The 15751-nt window shown below is 56.1% G+C and overlaps 3 protein-coding genes across 3 annotated transcripts; 1 reads left to right on the forward strand and 2 right to left on the reverse strand.

Annotated features, from left to right (window-relative positions):
• Positions 1-480: 480 nt before the first annotated feature.
• On the reverse strand, positions 481-2820 carry K452DRAFT_326807 (uncharacterized protein; the record flags this gene model as incomplete). Its single annotated transcript, XM_033544869.1, has 4 exons — positions 481-2255; positions 2311-2627; positions 2680-2710; positions 2760-2820. The coding sequence occupies 4 exons, from the start codon at positions 2818-2820 to the stop codon at positions 481-483; spliced, it is 2184 nt and encodes a 727-aa protein (XP_033397438.1).
• Positions 2821-3439: 619 nt separating this feature from the next.
• K452DRAFT_287688 (uncharacterized protein) lies at positions 3440-6529 on the reverse strand. The gene has a single exon (XM_033540520.1). It carries the CDS (start codon positions 6313-6315, stop codon positions 3643-3645), a length of 2673 nt encoding a protein of 890 aa, XP_033397439.1. The 5' UTR covers positions 6316-6529; the 3' UTR covers positions 3440-3642.
• Positions 6530-10642: 4113 nt separating this feature from the next.
• K452DRAFT_250510 (uncharacterized protein) lies at positions 10643-15750 on the forward strand. Its single transcript, XM_033538179.1, has 3 exons — positions 10643-14528; positions 14578-14727; positions 14778-15750. Exons 1-3 carry the CDS (start codon positions 11120-11122, stop codon positions 15329-15331), a joined length of 4113 nt encoding a protein of 1370 aa, XP_033397440.1. The 5' UTR covers positions 10643-11119; the 3' UTR covers positions 15332-15750.
• The last annotated feature ends 1 nt before the right edge of the window (position 15751 follows it).

Raw genomic sequence — 15751 nt, forward strand, 5'->3', positions numbered from 1 at the left:
GACTTGGCCGCGCGCGAGGAGAGAGAGAGAGAGCGCAGCATCGAGGCGCAGGGACTCGACACGAGCTTGGCCGAATCCTTCCCATGTCTGTCGTTGCCTGCCGTCAGCGAGCAGTGGCTGGGTTCGCTGCCACGCCGACGACACACACACCGCCACATCACACCCTCATGCGCACACCCTCTCCCACACCTCAGTCCACTCTGGCGCACACGTTGCAGGCCCGTGTGCTCTCCGTCGCGTGCCGGATCGGCGCGCGCCTTGTTTGTCGTGGCTGCGTGCTGCCCTTCCAATCTTCCATTATTCAAAAAAGACTTTGGGGGACCTGCGTTCGCTCCACGTCATGTGACCGTCCGCCCGTCCCTACCTACCTACCTTACCAAGTGCCTGCCAACCTGCCTGCCAACCTGCCTGCCAAAACGCCAAACGCATGCCGCCATGTGCTGTGCTACATAAACAAATAATAAAAACCCCCCACCCACTCTACTCGTCCTCGGCCTCGACCCGCACCAGCACCTCCTCCAGGAACCCTTCCAGGAATCCCTGCACGTCCATGCCCATGCCCACCGGCGCTTGGTTGTCCCACTCATCAATTTCGGCAAAGACGCGCGCCGCCTTGCCCACCAGCCTGCGAATGTTCTCATGCACAAGCTGCCGCTTCTGCATTTCCCCCGTCGCTCCCTTTGCCCCTGACGTCGACGCCGACTGTTGCTGCTGCGCCGCCTTCTGCTGCCCGTTGTAATTGTAAGAGCGCCGGTGCAACGCCGCTTCCAGCGCCGGCAGCACCACCCCCGTCAGAGCCGTGATCTCGGGCGCTGCTGGCGGAGCTCCGCTGCTGTTTGAGCTGTTGTTGTTGGGTGCCGTGCTACTGGCGCCCGACAAATTCCTGCTGAAGCTGCGACCGATCGAGCGGGGAATATCCGATCTCCTTGGGGGCGGGCTGGCCAAGCCAAGATTCGGGAGAGGTTTCTGAACCGCCGGAGCCGAGGGCGTGGGCGGCTGTGATGTCCTCTCGCCAGGTGGCGTTGGAGGGGGGAAGGCAGGAAGAGGGTGCTGGGATAGCATCGGGCCCTGGGGCGTCGTGCGGCGTGGGGTCCCGATGGGGCTTTTCTGCGAGGCTTGAGAGGCGTGCGATGATCGACGGCGGTCTGGGTCAAACGGTGGGATTTCCGGAAGGTCTAACGGCAAACCGGTTAGGCCCGGTGGCTTGCTGACCGGTGACCTGGCGAATGGTGAGGCGTCCCGTTTACCGTTTGGAGTGTTCATTTCACCAGACGGCATCTCTGCTGCTCTGGAAGTTTGTAAGTACTCATCAAACTCAAATCTTTCTAGTCTTGTCGGTGTTGGTAGCGGCTTAGATGTAAGCGGGTTCGAGTTCTCTCGGACGGGTGAGCGCCGGGATGGGGCTTTCTCTGGCGATGGAGGCAACGGTACCTTTGCGGGAGGCGGTGACATAACATGCATCTGCGAAGGAGCGTGCTTCGTCGGTGAAGGGTCGCGCTGCGGACGTACTGGGCTCGCATTTCTGACAGTGCCATTCGAAGGGATCCGGACTGGCATGTTCTCTTCTCCAGTGTTATCAGGGACGGGTTTGCGGGGCGCTCGTGGTCCCTGTATGGAGCCCGGTACCCGGTCTGTCCGACTCCTTGCATTTGCAGCTGCGTCATTCATGGCTTTCAAACCACCTTGCACTCCCTTTCCTGCGGGCCTTATCGTACCAAAGTCCCACAGATCATCGTCGTGGGGCTGCCGCGGTTCCGATTGCGCTTCCACCTCTTCCGGGTCACTCTCTTCCTCCTTGTTACCATTCCGGGCGACCCACCGCTCATGCCGCTCTATGAGTTCCGTGAGATACGTTGTCTTCTTCGCTCTTCGGACGAATGGATGCTTCAGGAGATCCTTCGCCGAGGGCCTCTCACGTGGCTCCTTCTTTAAGCACATGCTCACAAAATTTTTGAACTCTTTGCTGAAATTTCCCTCCAGTGTTGGGGGGCCGTTTTTGGGAATCAAAAACAGAACCTTCATGGGATGGATGTCGGAGTATGGTGGCTCGCCGTTGGCCAGCTCCAGTGCGGTGATTCCCAAAGACCATATGTCCGCTTTATGGTCATATCCAGATTGTTTGATCACCTCGGGCGCCATCCAGAACGGGGTACCCACGAACGTGTTCTTCTTGGTCATTGTTGCCGACAGTTGGCCAGAAACGCCAAAATCCGCCAGTTTTACCTGGCCGTTGGCGCCAAGTAATATGTTGGCAGCTGCGACACTATTAGCCGAAGCATTCCTCATAGAGATGGGGTTTGTGTTGCGCACCCTTGATGTCTCTGTGTAGCTTGTTGTCGCCGTGGAGGTACTCCAAGCCCATCAACAGCTCTCGCAGAATGATGGTGATGTACTCCTCGGGGATTAGGCCTGGCTTCATCAGGTCGCCGCAGCTCCCCCCGGAGCAAAACTCCATTATGATCCATAGGTCCGAGCCCTTTAGGTACGATCCGTAGTATTTAGTGACATAGGGCGAATGCAGCTCCGAGAGGATGGATATTTCTTGTATAATGTCGTCTACTTCGTCCTCGGCATTTTCGACGTCTATGACCTTGATGGCCACGGATTGGCCAGTCCGCTTGTCGACGCTGGAGGGGGGGCGTCAGGAAGCTTTCGAGCGGAGGAGTCGCGCAGACCTACCCTTTGTATACTTTGCCGAAGCTGCCTCCGCCTGCGATCGTTAGCAAGTGGGCGCGGCGGGGAAGCACGATGTGCCGCACCAATGCAACTCTGTTTCGTGTAGAGCGTCTCCGGGTCAACGGAGCCGTCGGTGTCGTACATGACTGCTCGAGCAGAGGGAGCGTGAGGAAAGGGAGAGGGAAGGCGGCAAGGCGGCGGTGAACGAGCGGGGCGTCGCGGGACTAGGCGGCGCGAGGAGGGAGCAAGAGGCGAGCAGCGTGCCTGCTGAGCATGGTCAGGTTTATGACGGCCGAGGCGGAAGGGAGCACACGCACGATTGGTGCTGCTCCGACAGCTTAAGCGCGGGGGGCGTGGTGAGCAACACCCCGGACGGCCGTCGTGGAGAGTGATAAACAAACAAGGAAACGCGGCGCGGATGACGAAAGAGTCGTCTGGCGAACTGCGATTATCGCTGCGCCGCGGGGATCATGGGCTGCGACGCGGGAGGTGTCTGGCCGTCTCCGGGCCACTCGGTGAACCGATGAAGCGGCCGGCCTTTTCAACCGCGCCTGCGCGCCCGACCGACCACACGTGTCCCGCAAGAGCCATCTGCCATTGTCGGTCGGCGAGAGGCGACGTGTTTCAGCTTGCGCGCATTGGCGGCCCTTGGTAAGCTACTTATCCTCCTCACGCACGTCATCTCACCCTCACATGCCTCAAGGCTTTGTAAATGTAGTATCTCATTCTTGCCTTCCGGCCCGACGGGTATAACGCCGCTAGCATTTCCAAACGAAGAAAAACAACGCGCCATGGCGGGGGGAATAGAGAGGCAGACTACGCATTTTCTCATCAAACAAGAACTCGTGGAGGGAAAAAACCGCTAGCCGTGAGCACGCAAATAAATGAACCAAGATAAAAATCAACAAAGAACCATCATCATTGTCGTCGTCTGCTTTCGTAAGCATATGGGTTTTCGTGTGGGCGTCATCTCCTCCGCGGCGGTTCCTCATAGACGCTTTCGTCCTCCTCGACCAGCGCCGGCGTGGCTCGCTCCTTGCGTGCCGCCTTTCTCCGCTTTCTGTTGTAGCTGATGTTGCTGGCCGAGTCGTCAGGGGCCAGCTCCGATCTGCCATCTAGACCGTCGTCCGTCTCGGCCTCCCAGCTGAACCCATTCCAGCTTCCGACGCCAGAGGCCGGTGTCCCAAGTCGGACTTCCACCTCTTCAGCATTCGAGCCACGACGCGCTTGTGCTGCCATAGCCAGCCCGGCGCTGCGCTCCCGAAGAGCTCTGCGCACAGACTCAGCCTTGCAGTGTAGCGCCTCAAATGCATCTTCCAGCGCTTCCATGCCTAGGTAGATCTCCCGCTCGACTTCAGCCAGTGTGGCGATTTCTACTTCCTCGTCCATTTGGACAGGCGCGCCAAAAGATGCGACGGAAGAAGGCCTTCCGGGACTGAATGGAGTTGTTCCACGAGACGGAACTCCGGCAGCGCTGAATGGCGTCGTCGTGCGGGAAATAGGTGCCGCCGAAGGCCCTCTAGAAGCCGCACGGGATATGGATGGAGTCGGTGGCGCGTATTGTCCCTCTGCACCGCTCCAAAGGAAACCATCAAACCGACCCGAGACAAGGATTTCCCATTCGCCGTTGCTTACTGCTGCCATCGTGGCAAGGACTCCATGGAGCGCCGGGTGATTAAGAAGGAACATAGCGCATTCAGGGTCCCTAGGGGGTTTCTCCAAACGGTACAGTCTTTGTAGCGCCATTGCGGTCTTAGCCAACAGCTCAGAACGTGGCACGTTGAGAGGTGTAGGGGCGCGAGATGCTGGAAGCGTGGACATTCCTCGGAGCAGAGCGGTGAAAAGCGGTCTCTTTTCCTGCTCCAAATGGGTGAGCATCGCGAACGTCAGCGTCTCATCGTCTACCTCCTGGGGAGGACTAGAAGGGATTTCCGGTTGGCTCGCCAACCAATTCTGGACTGCTAGCTTAGTCTTTTTGCTTTGTTTGATGTAATGGTCCTTGTACTCTTCAGGCACATCTATGTCCAGCTTTTGCATGGGAGCCTCCTGGCCTCCGCTAGAAATGCCAAGGCCGGAGTCGTTGTCGATAGAGAACGGGGGCCAGGCAGGAAGCTCCCGTCGACCAGAAACAAATTCCAGGATTTCGCCCCAGCTAACACCGGTATCCTCCTCGCCAATGTCTTCTCGTTCCCTCTTTACCCGGCACATGATGCAGTTACATGCCTCGGAAGAGATATTGCGAGCGAAAACGGCTTCGAGTCTGTCAAGCAATCGCCTCGCCACAGAGCGGTATCCAGTGGCGACCGCTATGGAGCCGTTCTTCGCGACAACGTCGGTGTAGTCTTCCAGCAGCTTTTGAAACGGTGCAAAGACGACTCTAACGGAGTCTGTCGGTGGCGCGCGCACCATTGGAGCGCCCTGCTGTTGCTGTTGCTGCTGCTGTTGAACGCCACCTGTTGGGTCGACCGCTGCAACAAGGATTTTAGGTACGGTGTGGTTAAGGCCGCCGTTTTGCAGAAGGTAGTCTACCCTAGGGGCGTCGGTAGGTACCATGACCGGGGGTGGCGGTGGAGGCGGAGGTGCGCCAAATCCACCAGCGAAAGGGTCCACAGATGGCATACGTGAGCCAAATCCTCCTCCAAGTACCTCTATAACCGGAGTTTCCTTGCGACCGGGCTCGACGTTGTAGACAGTGGGGTGGAAGGCGGGGTGCGTGGGTGTCCGCGGAGAAGAATCGACAATTGTAGCAGGCGAAGAGTCATGGTTGGACGTAGATATTGGAGGTTGGGAGACCTTCGGCTGGTTTGGAGCAATGGACGTTGCGTCTGAATCCGTGGCAGAAGATTGTGTAACGGTGGAGTTGTTCTGCGATCTTGTCTCTGGAATGCCCAAGTCTGACGAAGCGGATTTGAGCGCATGCTCGCGAAGTGTGCTCGGCTTTGAAGCCTTGGAGCTCCCAGCCATTTCCGAGCCGTCGTCGACTGCGGTACTCTGCCGCAAACTCGACTTGGAGGACGCAGACTTTGGTCCGGCCGCTTTGCGTGACTCGCCATCCGCGCTCCGTCTGCCGCTTTCCTTCCCCCTGTCAGACTTGTGGCTACTTCCCGACCTCCTCATGCTGGTTTTGCTGCTGCTTCTCTTGAGATCTGGGTCTTCGGCTGTCAAAGGCGGGCTTGGAGGCGCTGCAGCAGTCCTGGTCGAAGGCCTTGGCTTGGGCATTGGCGAGCTCCTGCCGTCCTTGGAATGGCCATCCTTGGATCCCAGATCGGTAGGCTCTGGAGTGTATGCGTACTGTCTAGGATTGACGTCGTCCTTGGGGCCGAGGGACTCCTTGCTGTGCGCCTTGGAGAAGGATGGATACGGAGAAATGCCGGACGAGGCCAGAGACGAACGGCGATCCATTTCTGGGACTATGGATACTTTGTTGGAGTGGGAGTGGGAGCGTCGGGAACGAGTGCTGCCGACGTCGCTCGAGTCGCGGTGCCGCTCCTTGGATCTCGAGGACTTGGTGCGCTCGGGGCGGTCGCTGCGGTGAGATCTCGAGGATTTGTGTCTCTCGGGATCCCTTGATTTTGTACTGTCCAGGTCGGAGTCATGCTCCTTTCTTCGACGCCTGCGTTCGGCGTCCTTGGAGTCCATTTTGGTGGTTGCGGCGTGGTACACGACGTGGGCAGATGGCAGGATTTCGTGAGCGGCTAGAGGCAGCGCTGGGCGGGCGGTGATTGGCGGTGTGGGAACCCAAACGTCAGCTTAGCGCGGCGAAGCAACGCCCATTGCGGTGGAGATCCTGGGCGGACAACCGGTCGTTCGGGCAGCAGTAGTGTGAAGGGATCTCTTTTGGAGGGGTTTGGTGGAGCCAAGCAGAGAAGGGACTGGAATGCCTTGACGTGGTCGGGCATGCTGCTGCAAAGCTCCCGCCGCGGAAGATCGGCGAGAAACATGCTTGGGGATTGGCCAGCCTCGCCGCCAGCGCTTACATGCAGACTCCTCCAACACCCAACACCATGGCTGACGATCAGATCCCAGCCTGTTCATATCTTGTTTCTATGTTTCTCTTTGGGGTTTCTTGCCTCTGCATTTTTCTTACCTTTCGCTCAGTGAGCGTCACATCTTTCATGCATGTGACACCATGTTCGACGGCGAAAGTCCTTCGTACAGAGCCATAGCACGGTTGGTTACTGATTTAGTCGGACGGAAAATGGCAATTAAATGCGTCTTCACCCGAAGACTCTCAAGACACCGGGTATCAGATACCACAGGATGAAGCTCGTCTTGCCTGTGATTATCGTGCGAGGTATCGCGCAACGAAGTCATCATGAAAGGTTACGAGTGGCAGGTGACTGGGTACCTTCAAAAAGTTTCTATAGTAGCTCTAACTAGTATGTTCCGGATAATGCGCCCATCTCTTTACTATGTATCTAGCAAAGGCACCCATACCTACAAAGTACTGTTTAGATGCCTATAACAAGCTATAGCATTCAACCGATAACCAAACACCTACAAAAATAAAACAGTCACGACGATAGAACAATACTTATAAAAATATGAAGGCGCGGCAATATTCGAAACGGCACGAAAATTAGTATATATGAGAATGCAAGGGTGTCTTATAAGAGGACCGGAGACGAAGGTGACACGTTAAGTAAGAAAGCCGTATACTTATATAGGTATTAACCACAGGGGTGGACAAAGTAGTTAGAAAGGGTGGCAAATTAGTCGGGGCCTACTAATATAGGGGCATGGAATGCCTTAATGCTAAGCTGCGGAAGGGGGACTTCGCTCGGGTAAAAAAGTCATTCACTTGACCTTTTCTTTACTAATACACGGTTGGAAGCAGTTTACTATTTTCCTTCTGATCCATGGCACCATTTGTTATCTTTTTCTTAACTGGCTGATTTTGGAAATATACTAGGCGCCATGTCAAAGGGCCATGTTTGATCCTTTCAGAGAAAATTAAAATTCTGATATGATATTTAATGCCAGTACGGTCAGTGACCCCTAGTGATATAGTGGGCAAAAGTTAAGGTTTACGCAGTCGGGGGTGTTGATTTGCTCCCCGTGGTCAAGGCCAAGTGCTGCTGATGTCCGCTGCCCTTTACAGCAGACGGCCTCACAATATCACAATCTCTTTCGATGAACCGATGCCATCATTGTCACGCTTGAACAGTCTGCTTGATACACGCGAAATAAATTCCAGAGAGTCGTTCTGCAAGAATGTCGGTTGTTATGGTCAAGCCAGCTAAAATCATGGGCTCCATGTGAGCCACCAAAGTGCATATCCTAGGAGTAGTGGACGCAACGGGAACAAGATAATTATTTCCGCTGAAGCTACCTAATACACGGAGTATCTATTGCTATCCCTACTCAGTAGTTTATTAGGATGTTGTGCTAACCCCACAATACAGCGGCCTGCTTTGCATTGCAATTCCGTATTTGGCCACTGGCGCGAAATTATGATATAGAGATGAAGTATTGATACATATATTCAAACTACCGGTTCTTCCCGACTATGCGCTATCTCCGGGATTTTGATGCCCCTGATGAGTCAGCAACCAAAATGCAAACATGCGGTACCTACGTGCAAAACGCTGGGCAGGGCTGAAAAAGTTAGATTGTCAGTGCAAGCAGGAGCCACACTCATCGGAACAGGATGAACACCGCGAACCAATGACGGAAAATCAAGAGAATGTATGAGTTGTGGATACTGAATGCCAATGATGACTCGTCTCAGAATTCGCCCAACTGCCGTGTTTCCAACCTATTCAGGTGACACAGAGGCTGCTGCGGCGGCCAGCCACTGCGTAGGTTCTGCGTGCTACCGTGCGCGTGCGCGAACGCGAGGCGGAGTGGCGTGGTGCGTGGTGAGTGGGTGGGGACGTTGTGCATAGCGGAGAGGCAGAGGAAGAGGGTAGCGCGGGAAGCGCGGCTGTCGGGTTGTGTGAACTGGTTGGGATGATGTGGGTTAGGCTGGGCTGCGGTGGACGGGCCCGATGGCCGCCTGCGCGGTTCTGCGGTGTTTGTGTGCACTGGTGAGGCTGGTGGCGTGGTGTTGCTGGTCTTCGTGGACTGGGGTTGGCTCTGGTGGTCGTAGTATGAAAAGGGGGGCTGGGGAGGTGCGGCTGCAGGCTTAGATGAGGTTGGTATGTTATTTTGGGTCGAAATAGCTGTTGCGCTCGGGGTGTTTGTCGTGGGGCTTCCTTGCTAGGATTTGTTGTGTTGGAATGGCTGCCGTTGTCGAGGCGAACAGGGACCGACCTAACTGCCGCCACGGTGGTGTCAAAAGTAAAAACAGACTGAGTTATACAGCAGCAAATGACAGTATAACGACAAGCGAATATGCATGGCTAAACGTGTGCGGCATATTCCAGAGTCGTGCAGACGCAAAGCTCAGCTCATCGCTATGCAAGATGGATGCACTGCAGGATACGCGACTGCGATTAGATAGCAGATATGGAGTAGGTAGGAGTAGCATGGCAGACAAAACTATTTTTGTTTGGCAAATTGTGGGTTCGCAATAAGCTGGTAAGAGGCATTTTGTGATAGAGGCGGCAGTATCGCTCCTCTGCAGTAAAGACACATGCAAAAGATTGAAGAGTTGAACGAAAGATAGCCAGAAGAGCGACTTACATGTGGACGAAAAGCACTTCAGTGCTGCCAAGACGCAGGTTCGACAGTACCGAGGACGCCAAGTCCCGCGAGGCTTGAACGTGGTTATCCGTCAACCGTCATGACTAACGTATGCATAAGTTTAGACAAGGCTGAGCATGTCCTAGCCTTTTCAGGCATCAAGATTAGTGTCCATATTACGCCATGCCGTACAATGTCATGCCCCGTCTTGCAACGATGCCTCCTGGTTTTGGCATGCGCGAGACAATTGTGAGGAGTCGGGGCCGACTCGTAGGTAGTATCAAAAGAGTAGCAAGTGATTACTCGTCTGGTGGCCTAGAGGCTGACTAGAAGATGGTGAAACAAGTCGGCGCATATTTTTTTATATTTAGAGAAGCCTCACCATCCACGGTACTCTAGGAAGACAGCCGCCGGCTTGGCCGAGCAGGCGGAAAACTCTTCTTTACTCATACGAGGGCGTTCGGTTGTCAGCATGACGGCATCAGCAGCGGTAGAGTAACGCTGTCGCAGGTCTGGCGCGTGCGACGCCTCAGAAGAAGGGCCACTGGACGCACAGCCGCATCTCGATCCGAGAGTACGGGGACGGGACTTTAAGGTTCGGCGAAGCAGACGAATTGCGTGCGTAGGCAGGTGGTTGGTGTTGCAGAAGGGGGGCGGACCGACTGTGACAGGAGCCGAGAGTCACGAGTGGGAATTAATTTTTTCCCTGTTGGCTGCCGTGGCTGCTGATGTGGATATTGGCAGCGACGCGTGGAGAGGAGAAACAAAAGAAAAGAAAAAGGGGAGGCAAAGGTTGAAATTCGCTATTGCAGGCCACAGCCACGGCGGAAGATAGGCATCGCCGCGCGACTTGCCTCTTTGCGCCACAATCTTAAGTGGTCATCTTCTTCATGCTTTTTTTCCCACGGCGCCGATCATCAGCTCCACCCCCAGCGCTTTTCTTAGCACTCCACCGCGGCGGCTGGCGAGAGGCCAATGGGGGCGTGGACAGTGTTGGCGCCCGGGGGTGGGCAGGCAGGGGAGAGCAGTGCGGTGGTGTTTCAGCTTGGCGCAGATCGGCCGTGCCCATGATGTGAGCCGTTAAGATGGATTGCTAAAGTCCATGGCGCCCGACGGTGCTGACTGTCCTCGCTCGCTTTTGCCAGAGTCCAGGTCGATCTCGAGGCCAGCCCCAAAGCGTCTAACCGCGCCGAAGCACCGTCCTGCAACCCCCCAGAGACAGCAGGCTGTCGCATAGGGCGCATATCCTGATCGGGGCTCTTACCGCTCCGGTCTAAGCTGCTTCGAGAGAGAGGGAGACATGGTGCATGCTCGCCAGGATGGCCCTGGCCCTTATGCCACCCAGCGAGACGACACCAGCGCCGGCACCTACGTCTCCGTCGCTGCAATCCCCTCGCCTTCGCTCCAAGACGCCCGCAGCAAGAACAACCTCTCCGACCCAGCCTCTGAGCGCCCCAGCAACAATTCCCGGCCCGCGCCTAGCCCGCTGCGCCAGCACGCCCGCCAGACTTCCTTCTCAGCCTTTGTCGACGACCAAGTCCACCATCCCCCGCCGCGCTCCAGGGCCTTGACGGCCGAGTCGGCGAACCAGAGGCCTCCACGATCGCCCCGGGACACGTTGGACGCCCTATTGGCCACTGACCATTTTGCCTACCACAACCCAGAGTCGACTGTGGCTCGAGCCGCCCCCAAAATCCCCCCGCGGACCTCCTCCGCCGCCGCCGATAAGCCTGCGAGCGAGAAGAGTGCCTCTTCATATGCCCTGCCGCGTTCCGCCTCCGGCCTCTCGACTTCCGCATCGCCTACTGCCGCCATAATGGGGAAGCCTCACCACCGGCCTGACCCTCGCCCCATGCCGCGGAACACCTCGATTGACTCGGCCGTCTCATCCATGTCTTCGAGCTCGCAGACGTTCCGTTCGACGGCCCAATCTGGGAAGCCCACGCAAGAATCGTCCCCGGTGCCCGACTTTGCCGCCTTAATACAAGCAGCAGGCTCGCCAGAGGCGGCTCTGTATAATATGTGGAAGGAAAAGCAGAATGTAGATGCTCACAACCAGCAATTGTGGAGGATAGTGACCAAGCAGAAGGACATGGTGGTTGGTCTGAACAAAGACCTCGAGCGCGCTCTGAAAGACAGAGAACGTTATCGGAAGAAGCTCAAGGAACACCTGGCACAGGTTCCACCTCTACCGAATGCGACACAAAGGATGGAAGCAGACGCGCAGCGGCAAAGCAGCGCGTCGCCCGCCATGAGCGATGTGCAGGAGACTCCGTCGAGCAGCAGGAACAACAGCGCGCAAGACGCCGTGCCCGGGAACCTGTCCAACTTGGCCCAGACGGAAACTCACGATCACGCTGCCACGGCATCGCCATCTCACGAAGCGGTTCTGACCTCCCTTCCGGAATCGCCTCCCGTCCAACCCAATGACTCCGCTTCTGAATCCGTGTCACAAAAGGACTCAGCCAGCAGCGAGCCATCTCCATCGGAAAACAATGCCGCAGAGGGAGGAGCTCGCAGTGGAGGGTATGAACTGGCTCCTAAAGTGAGTCCCGCTCCCGGGGATCTTCGTCTCAGAACACTCCGTGAACAGGCCTTCGGCACAAGCGCAAGCTATGACGACGCCGTATCACCGAGATCCACGGTTCCGCAAGGGCCTCTGCATCTCCGCACAAAGACTCCTTCACTTTCTTTCACGGCGGCTACTCCCGTTATGGGGTCGTCTGGTTTCTCCAGCCCTGAGCATCGCCTCCAACGCAAGGCACCTCCAGCACCGCTCGATCTGTCCCCTATTTCCCCGAGCGAAAGAGCCAACGAGCGGCTGCAGCCTGCAGCTGCCGCTCCCGCTCCCGCCGCTGCTGAAGAGGGTTCGGCTTCGGAGTATGAGGAGGAGCCGGAGGCGCGAGAGATGCCATCTTTTGAACGTGGTAGAAAGAAGACACGAGAGGAAGACGACATGCAGCGTGAATACATTGCGAAGCAAGAAGCAGAGGAGCGGAGCCGATCGAAGAAGAGCAAGAGCAAGAGCAAAAGCAAGAGCAAGAGCAAAAGCAAGAGCAAGAGCAAGCCGGCACAAGAAGAGCGTCCGCAGATCGAAGACACACCAAAGGCCGTCCCCACTTCAGTCTCGCCTCCAGTGGCACTTGGATTGCCTAGCTCGCCCCGCGCTACGCAGGCACCAGGTTCCATCAATGCCCTGCTTAGTCCTGCCGGCTCGGATGGCTCCATGATCACGCAGCGCGTGCTCTCTCCGCCGCTTATGAGCCCTGGTCTGCCCATAAGCCCGCGCCCTGGAGACAGACCCCCAAATTCCCCCGCGCCGCGGTTACCCAAAACCGAACTGACTTCCCCGCCCATGTCTCCGCGAGGTGCAAACGGAATGCCACTTTCGCCGCGTGCGCCAAGAGGACCGATACCCATGCCTCCTCAGACGCCTCTCTCCTTTGCATCACCCCATCTTACCAGAGCCGAAACATACCCCCAGCCTGAAAAGACTGCCCCTGAGCCTGATAAACTAGCTGTTCCCGGGTCAGCCCCGTCAAGCGCTGAATCGGAACAGCACAGTGCCGGCGGTGCCGAAACCCTTACACCAGATGCAATCAGTCGCGAACTTGTCTCGGAACAATATCCTGATCTTCTTCTGCCTCCCAACGCTCTGCCATCCATCGAGGTCAAAGTGTTTTCGTCCCGGCTCCGGCCTTCTCGCCTTAGCTTCATGATGGCACCAACCCCAACTGAAGAAGATCCAGTCTTTCTATTGGCCGTCCACGCCCGTTCGAGTGGGAAACAGCTCTGGCGCCTCGAAAAAACTATCAACGCCCTCCCTATCCTCGATTTTAAGTTGAAAAATCTCAGCGAATTCAGTGGTCGTGTTCCTGATCGCAACCTCTTCAGAGGGCATGCGCCGGCAACAATTGATGCACGTAGAGCAGCTCTGACCAGCTACTTTGACCAGATGTTAGACACTCCAATGAATGAAAGGGCTGCCCTGGTCATTTGCGAGTTCTTCTCTACCGATGTGTTCGGTGCTGAGGTTGAGCCTCCCAAGTCCGCCACCCTTCCTGTCACCACAGACCCCTCATCCCCACTTCCGAGGATGCCGAAGGAAGGTTACTTGACCAAGCGTGGTAAGAATTTTGGCGGCTGGAAAGCGCGTTATTTTGTACTAGAGAGTCAAGACTTCCGCTACTATGAATCGCTTGGCGGCCCACTCCTTGGATCTATCAAGCTGGCGAGTGCTCAGATCGGACGCCAGAACCCAAGAACCAAGGTTACTCAGACCGAGGATGAAATGAGGCACGCATTCCTGATCCTTGAACCCAAACGGAAGGATCCGTCGGTGAAGGTTTCGCACATATTGTGCGCAGAAAGTGATGAAGAGAGGGACGCTTGGATTGACGCTCTGTTGCGATATGTGGACCATGTCGAGGAGCAACAGCAACCACCCTCTTCGGGCGATCTTATAAAGGAACCTGAATCTGCAGGCAGCCATGGTGGCCATGACAAGTATCACGACGGCATGTATCCAAAACAAAAGAAAAGAGAAGAAACCCCCGAGGGTTTCAAGCGGCCAATGCACACCCTTAGCTACGAGGAAACAACAGCTGGGGATGTGCCGTTCTACGGGCCTGGCATCAATGGTGGCGGCGGGATACCATCGCCACCCTTTAATGGGTCTTACCAGGACCGCTTCATCTCCGGGCCTACCAACGGTGCCGTGATAACGGATGCTTCGACGTGGGGCAACAAGTCCACGACGCCGACTCCTCTCAAAGACAAGAAGCGCAGCATTTTCGGCTTCAACGTGGGGGCCAACCGAGGTAGAAATTCTTCTGACTTGGCTCCCTCTTCGAATGGCCCTTTCCAGCCGCCACGGGAGCGCACTCCTCCTGCCCGAGTTGTGTGGGGTATTCCGTTAGCGGAGGCAGTCGAGGCGACTAAACCCGAAGGTGTCGATGTTCTCCTGCCGGCGGTTGTTTACCGTTCCTTGGAGTACCTCAGAGCCAAGAACGCGCACCGCGAAGAGGGCATCTTCCGGCTGAGCGGATCGAACATTGTGATCAAGGGGCTGAGAGAGCGCTTCAACACCGAGGGAGACATCAAATTGCTGGAGGGTGAATACTATGACGTCCATGCCGTTGCATCGCTGCTGAAGTCGTACCTGCGCGACTTGCCTGTCTCGATACTGACGAGGGAATTGCATCTTGATTTCCTTAGAGTACTGGGTATGTTTTAAACTCTAATTTCCCGAGCGCGTTCACTGACAGACTGCAGATCTCGACACTAGAGAGGACAAAATCGCCGCTTTCAATGTTCTTGTCCACAAGCTTCCTGAAGTCAACTGCGACCTTCTGAAAGCCTTGTCGTCATTCCTCACCGACATAACCGACAATTCCGATGTCAACAAGATGAACATCCGGAATGGTACGTCCGCTTAGTCTCCCCCTGATTAGCTCTTATTAACAAATTTACAGTCGGCATCGTCTTCTCTCCCACGCTCAACATCCCTGGCCCGCTAATCTCCTTCTTAATAACCGATTATGACGAAATCTTTGGTCCAGTAAAAGACGAAGCGTCATCGCCAATCCGTGAGGTTACGGTAACCGCGCCCCTCAGTCCCGAATCGATTCGCTCGCCACGACGCCAAATGTTCTCAGACCTGCCTACGCCGGGATACAACCAGACGGCGTTTGAGCGGCAACCGTCGAACACGAACCTGTACGCGGCATCGGCAGGATTGCAGCAACAGCAGCAGGGGCGCAACACGCCGACACCAACGGGCTTTGAGAACATGGGCTTCGTACCGATGCACCAACAGACCTACGACACGGGTTCGGGCACCGGATACGGTAGCTTGAACGGTGCTATTGGTGGTGCGCGCGACGTCAAATCTCGCCGCCGCGAAAGCGGCATGTTGCTCATGAACATGGGTGCTGGTGGACCAAACCTAGGCGGCCAGAAGAAGAGCTCGATGCAGCAGCTGCGTGAAGAGACGGGCATGGTGCCTGAGGAGAGCGCGTTCGAGTAGAGCGTGTAGTGGGCGCAGCGTGACGACGACGGGAAAGAAGCGTTCTCTGAGTGTTTATGAGCACGCCGACCTTCTTCCTTCGCTGGCAACCTTCGTCGACTTTCTCGCAGTGCCTGCGGTTCCGTCGCTTGTTTGGGCGCATCGCAGGGGTGTATATGACAACCAGACACCTATGGCTCTTGGGACCGCGCAATGGTGCACAGCATGCATCGTTCCCCTCAGCTTTCTCGCATTTTCATGCCTATTTGGTTCGCCGTCGCCTGTGGCACGGCAACCCGGTGGTGCATGCAGGTTTCGGGGCACACGCTACGCATCACAACACATTCACGACCGGTACATGGATACATACGCGCTTGCTTCTTTTTTCTCGTTATCATTTCTTTTGTCTTTTTTTTTTTTTTTTTTTTTTTTTTTTTTTTT

This window comes from Aplosporella prunicola, assembly GCF_010093885.1.
Source record: "Aplosporella prunicola CBS 121167 unplaced genomic scaffold K452scaffold_13, whole genome shotgun sequence".
Taxonomy (NCBI): domain Eukaryota; kingdom Fungi; phylum Ascomycota; class Dothideomycetes; order Botryosphaeriales; family Aplosporellaceae; genus Aplosporella; species Aplosporella prunicola.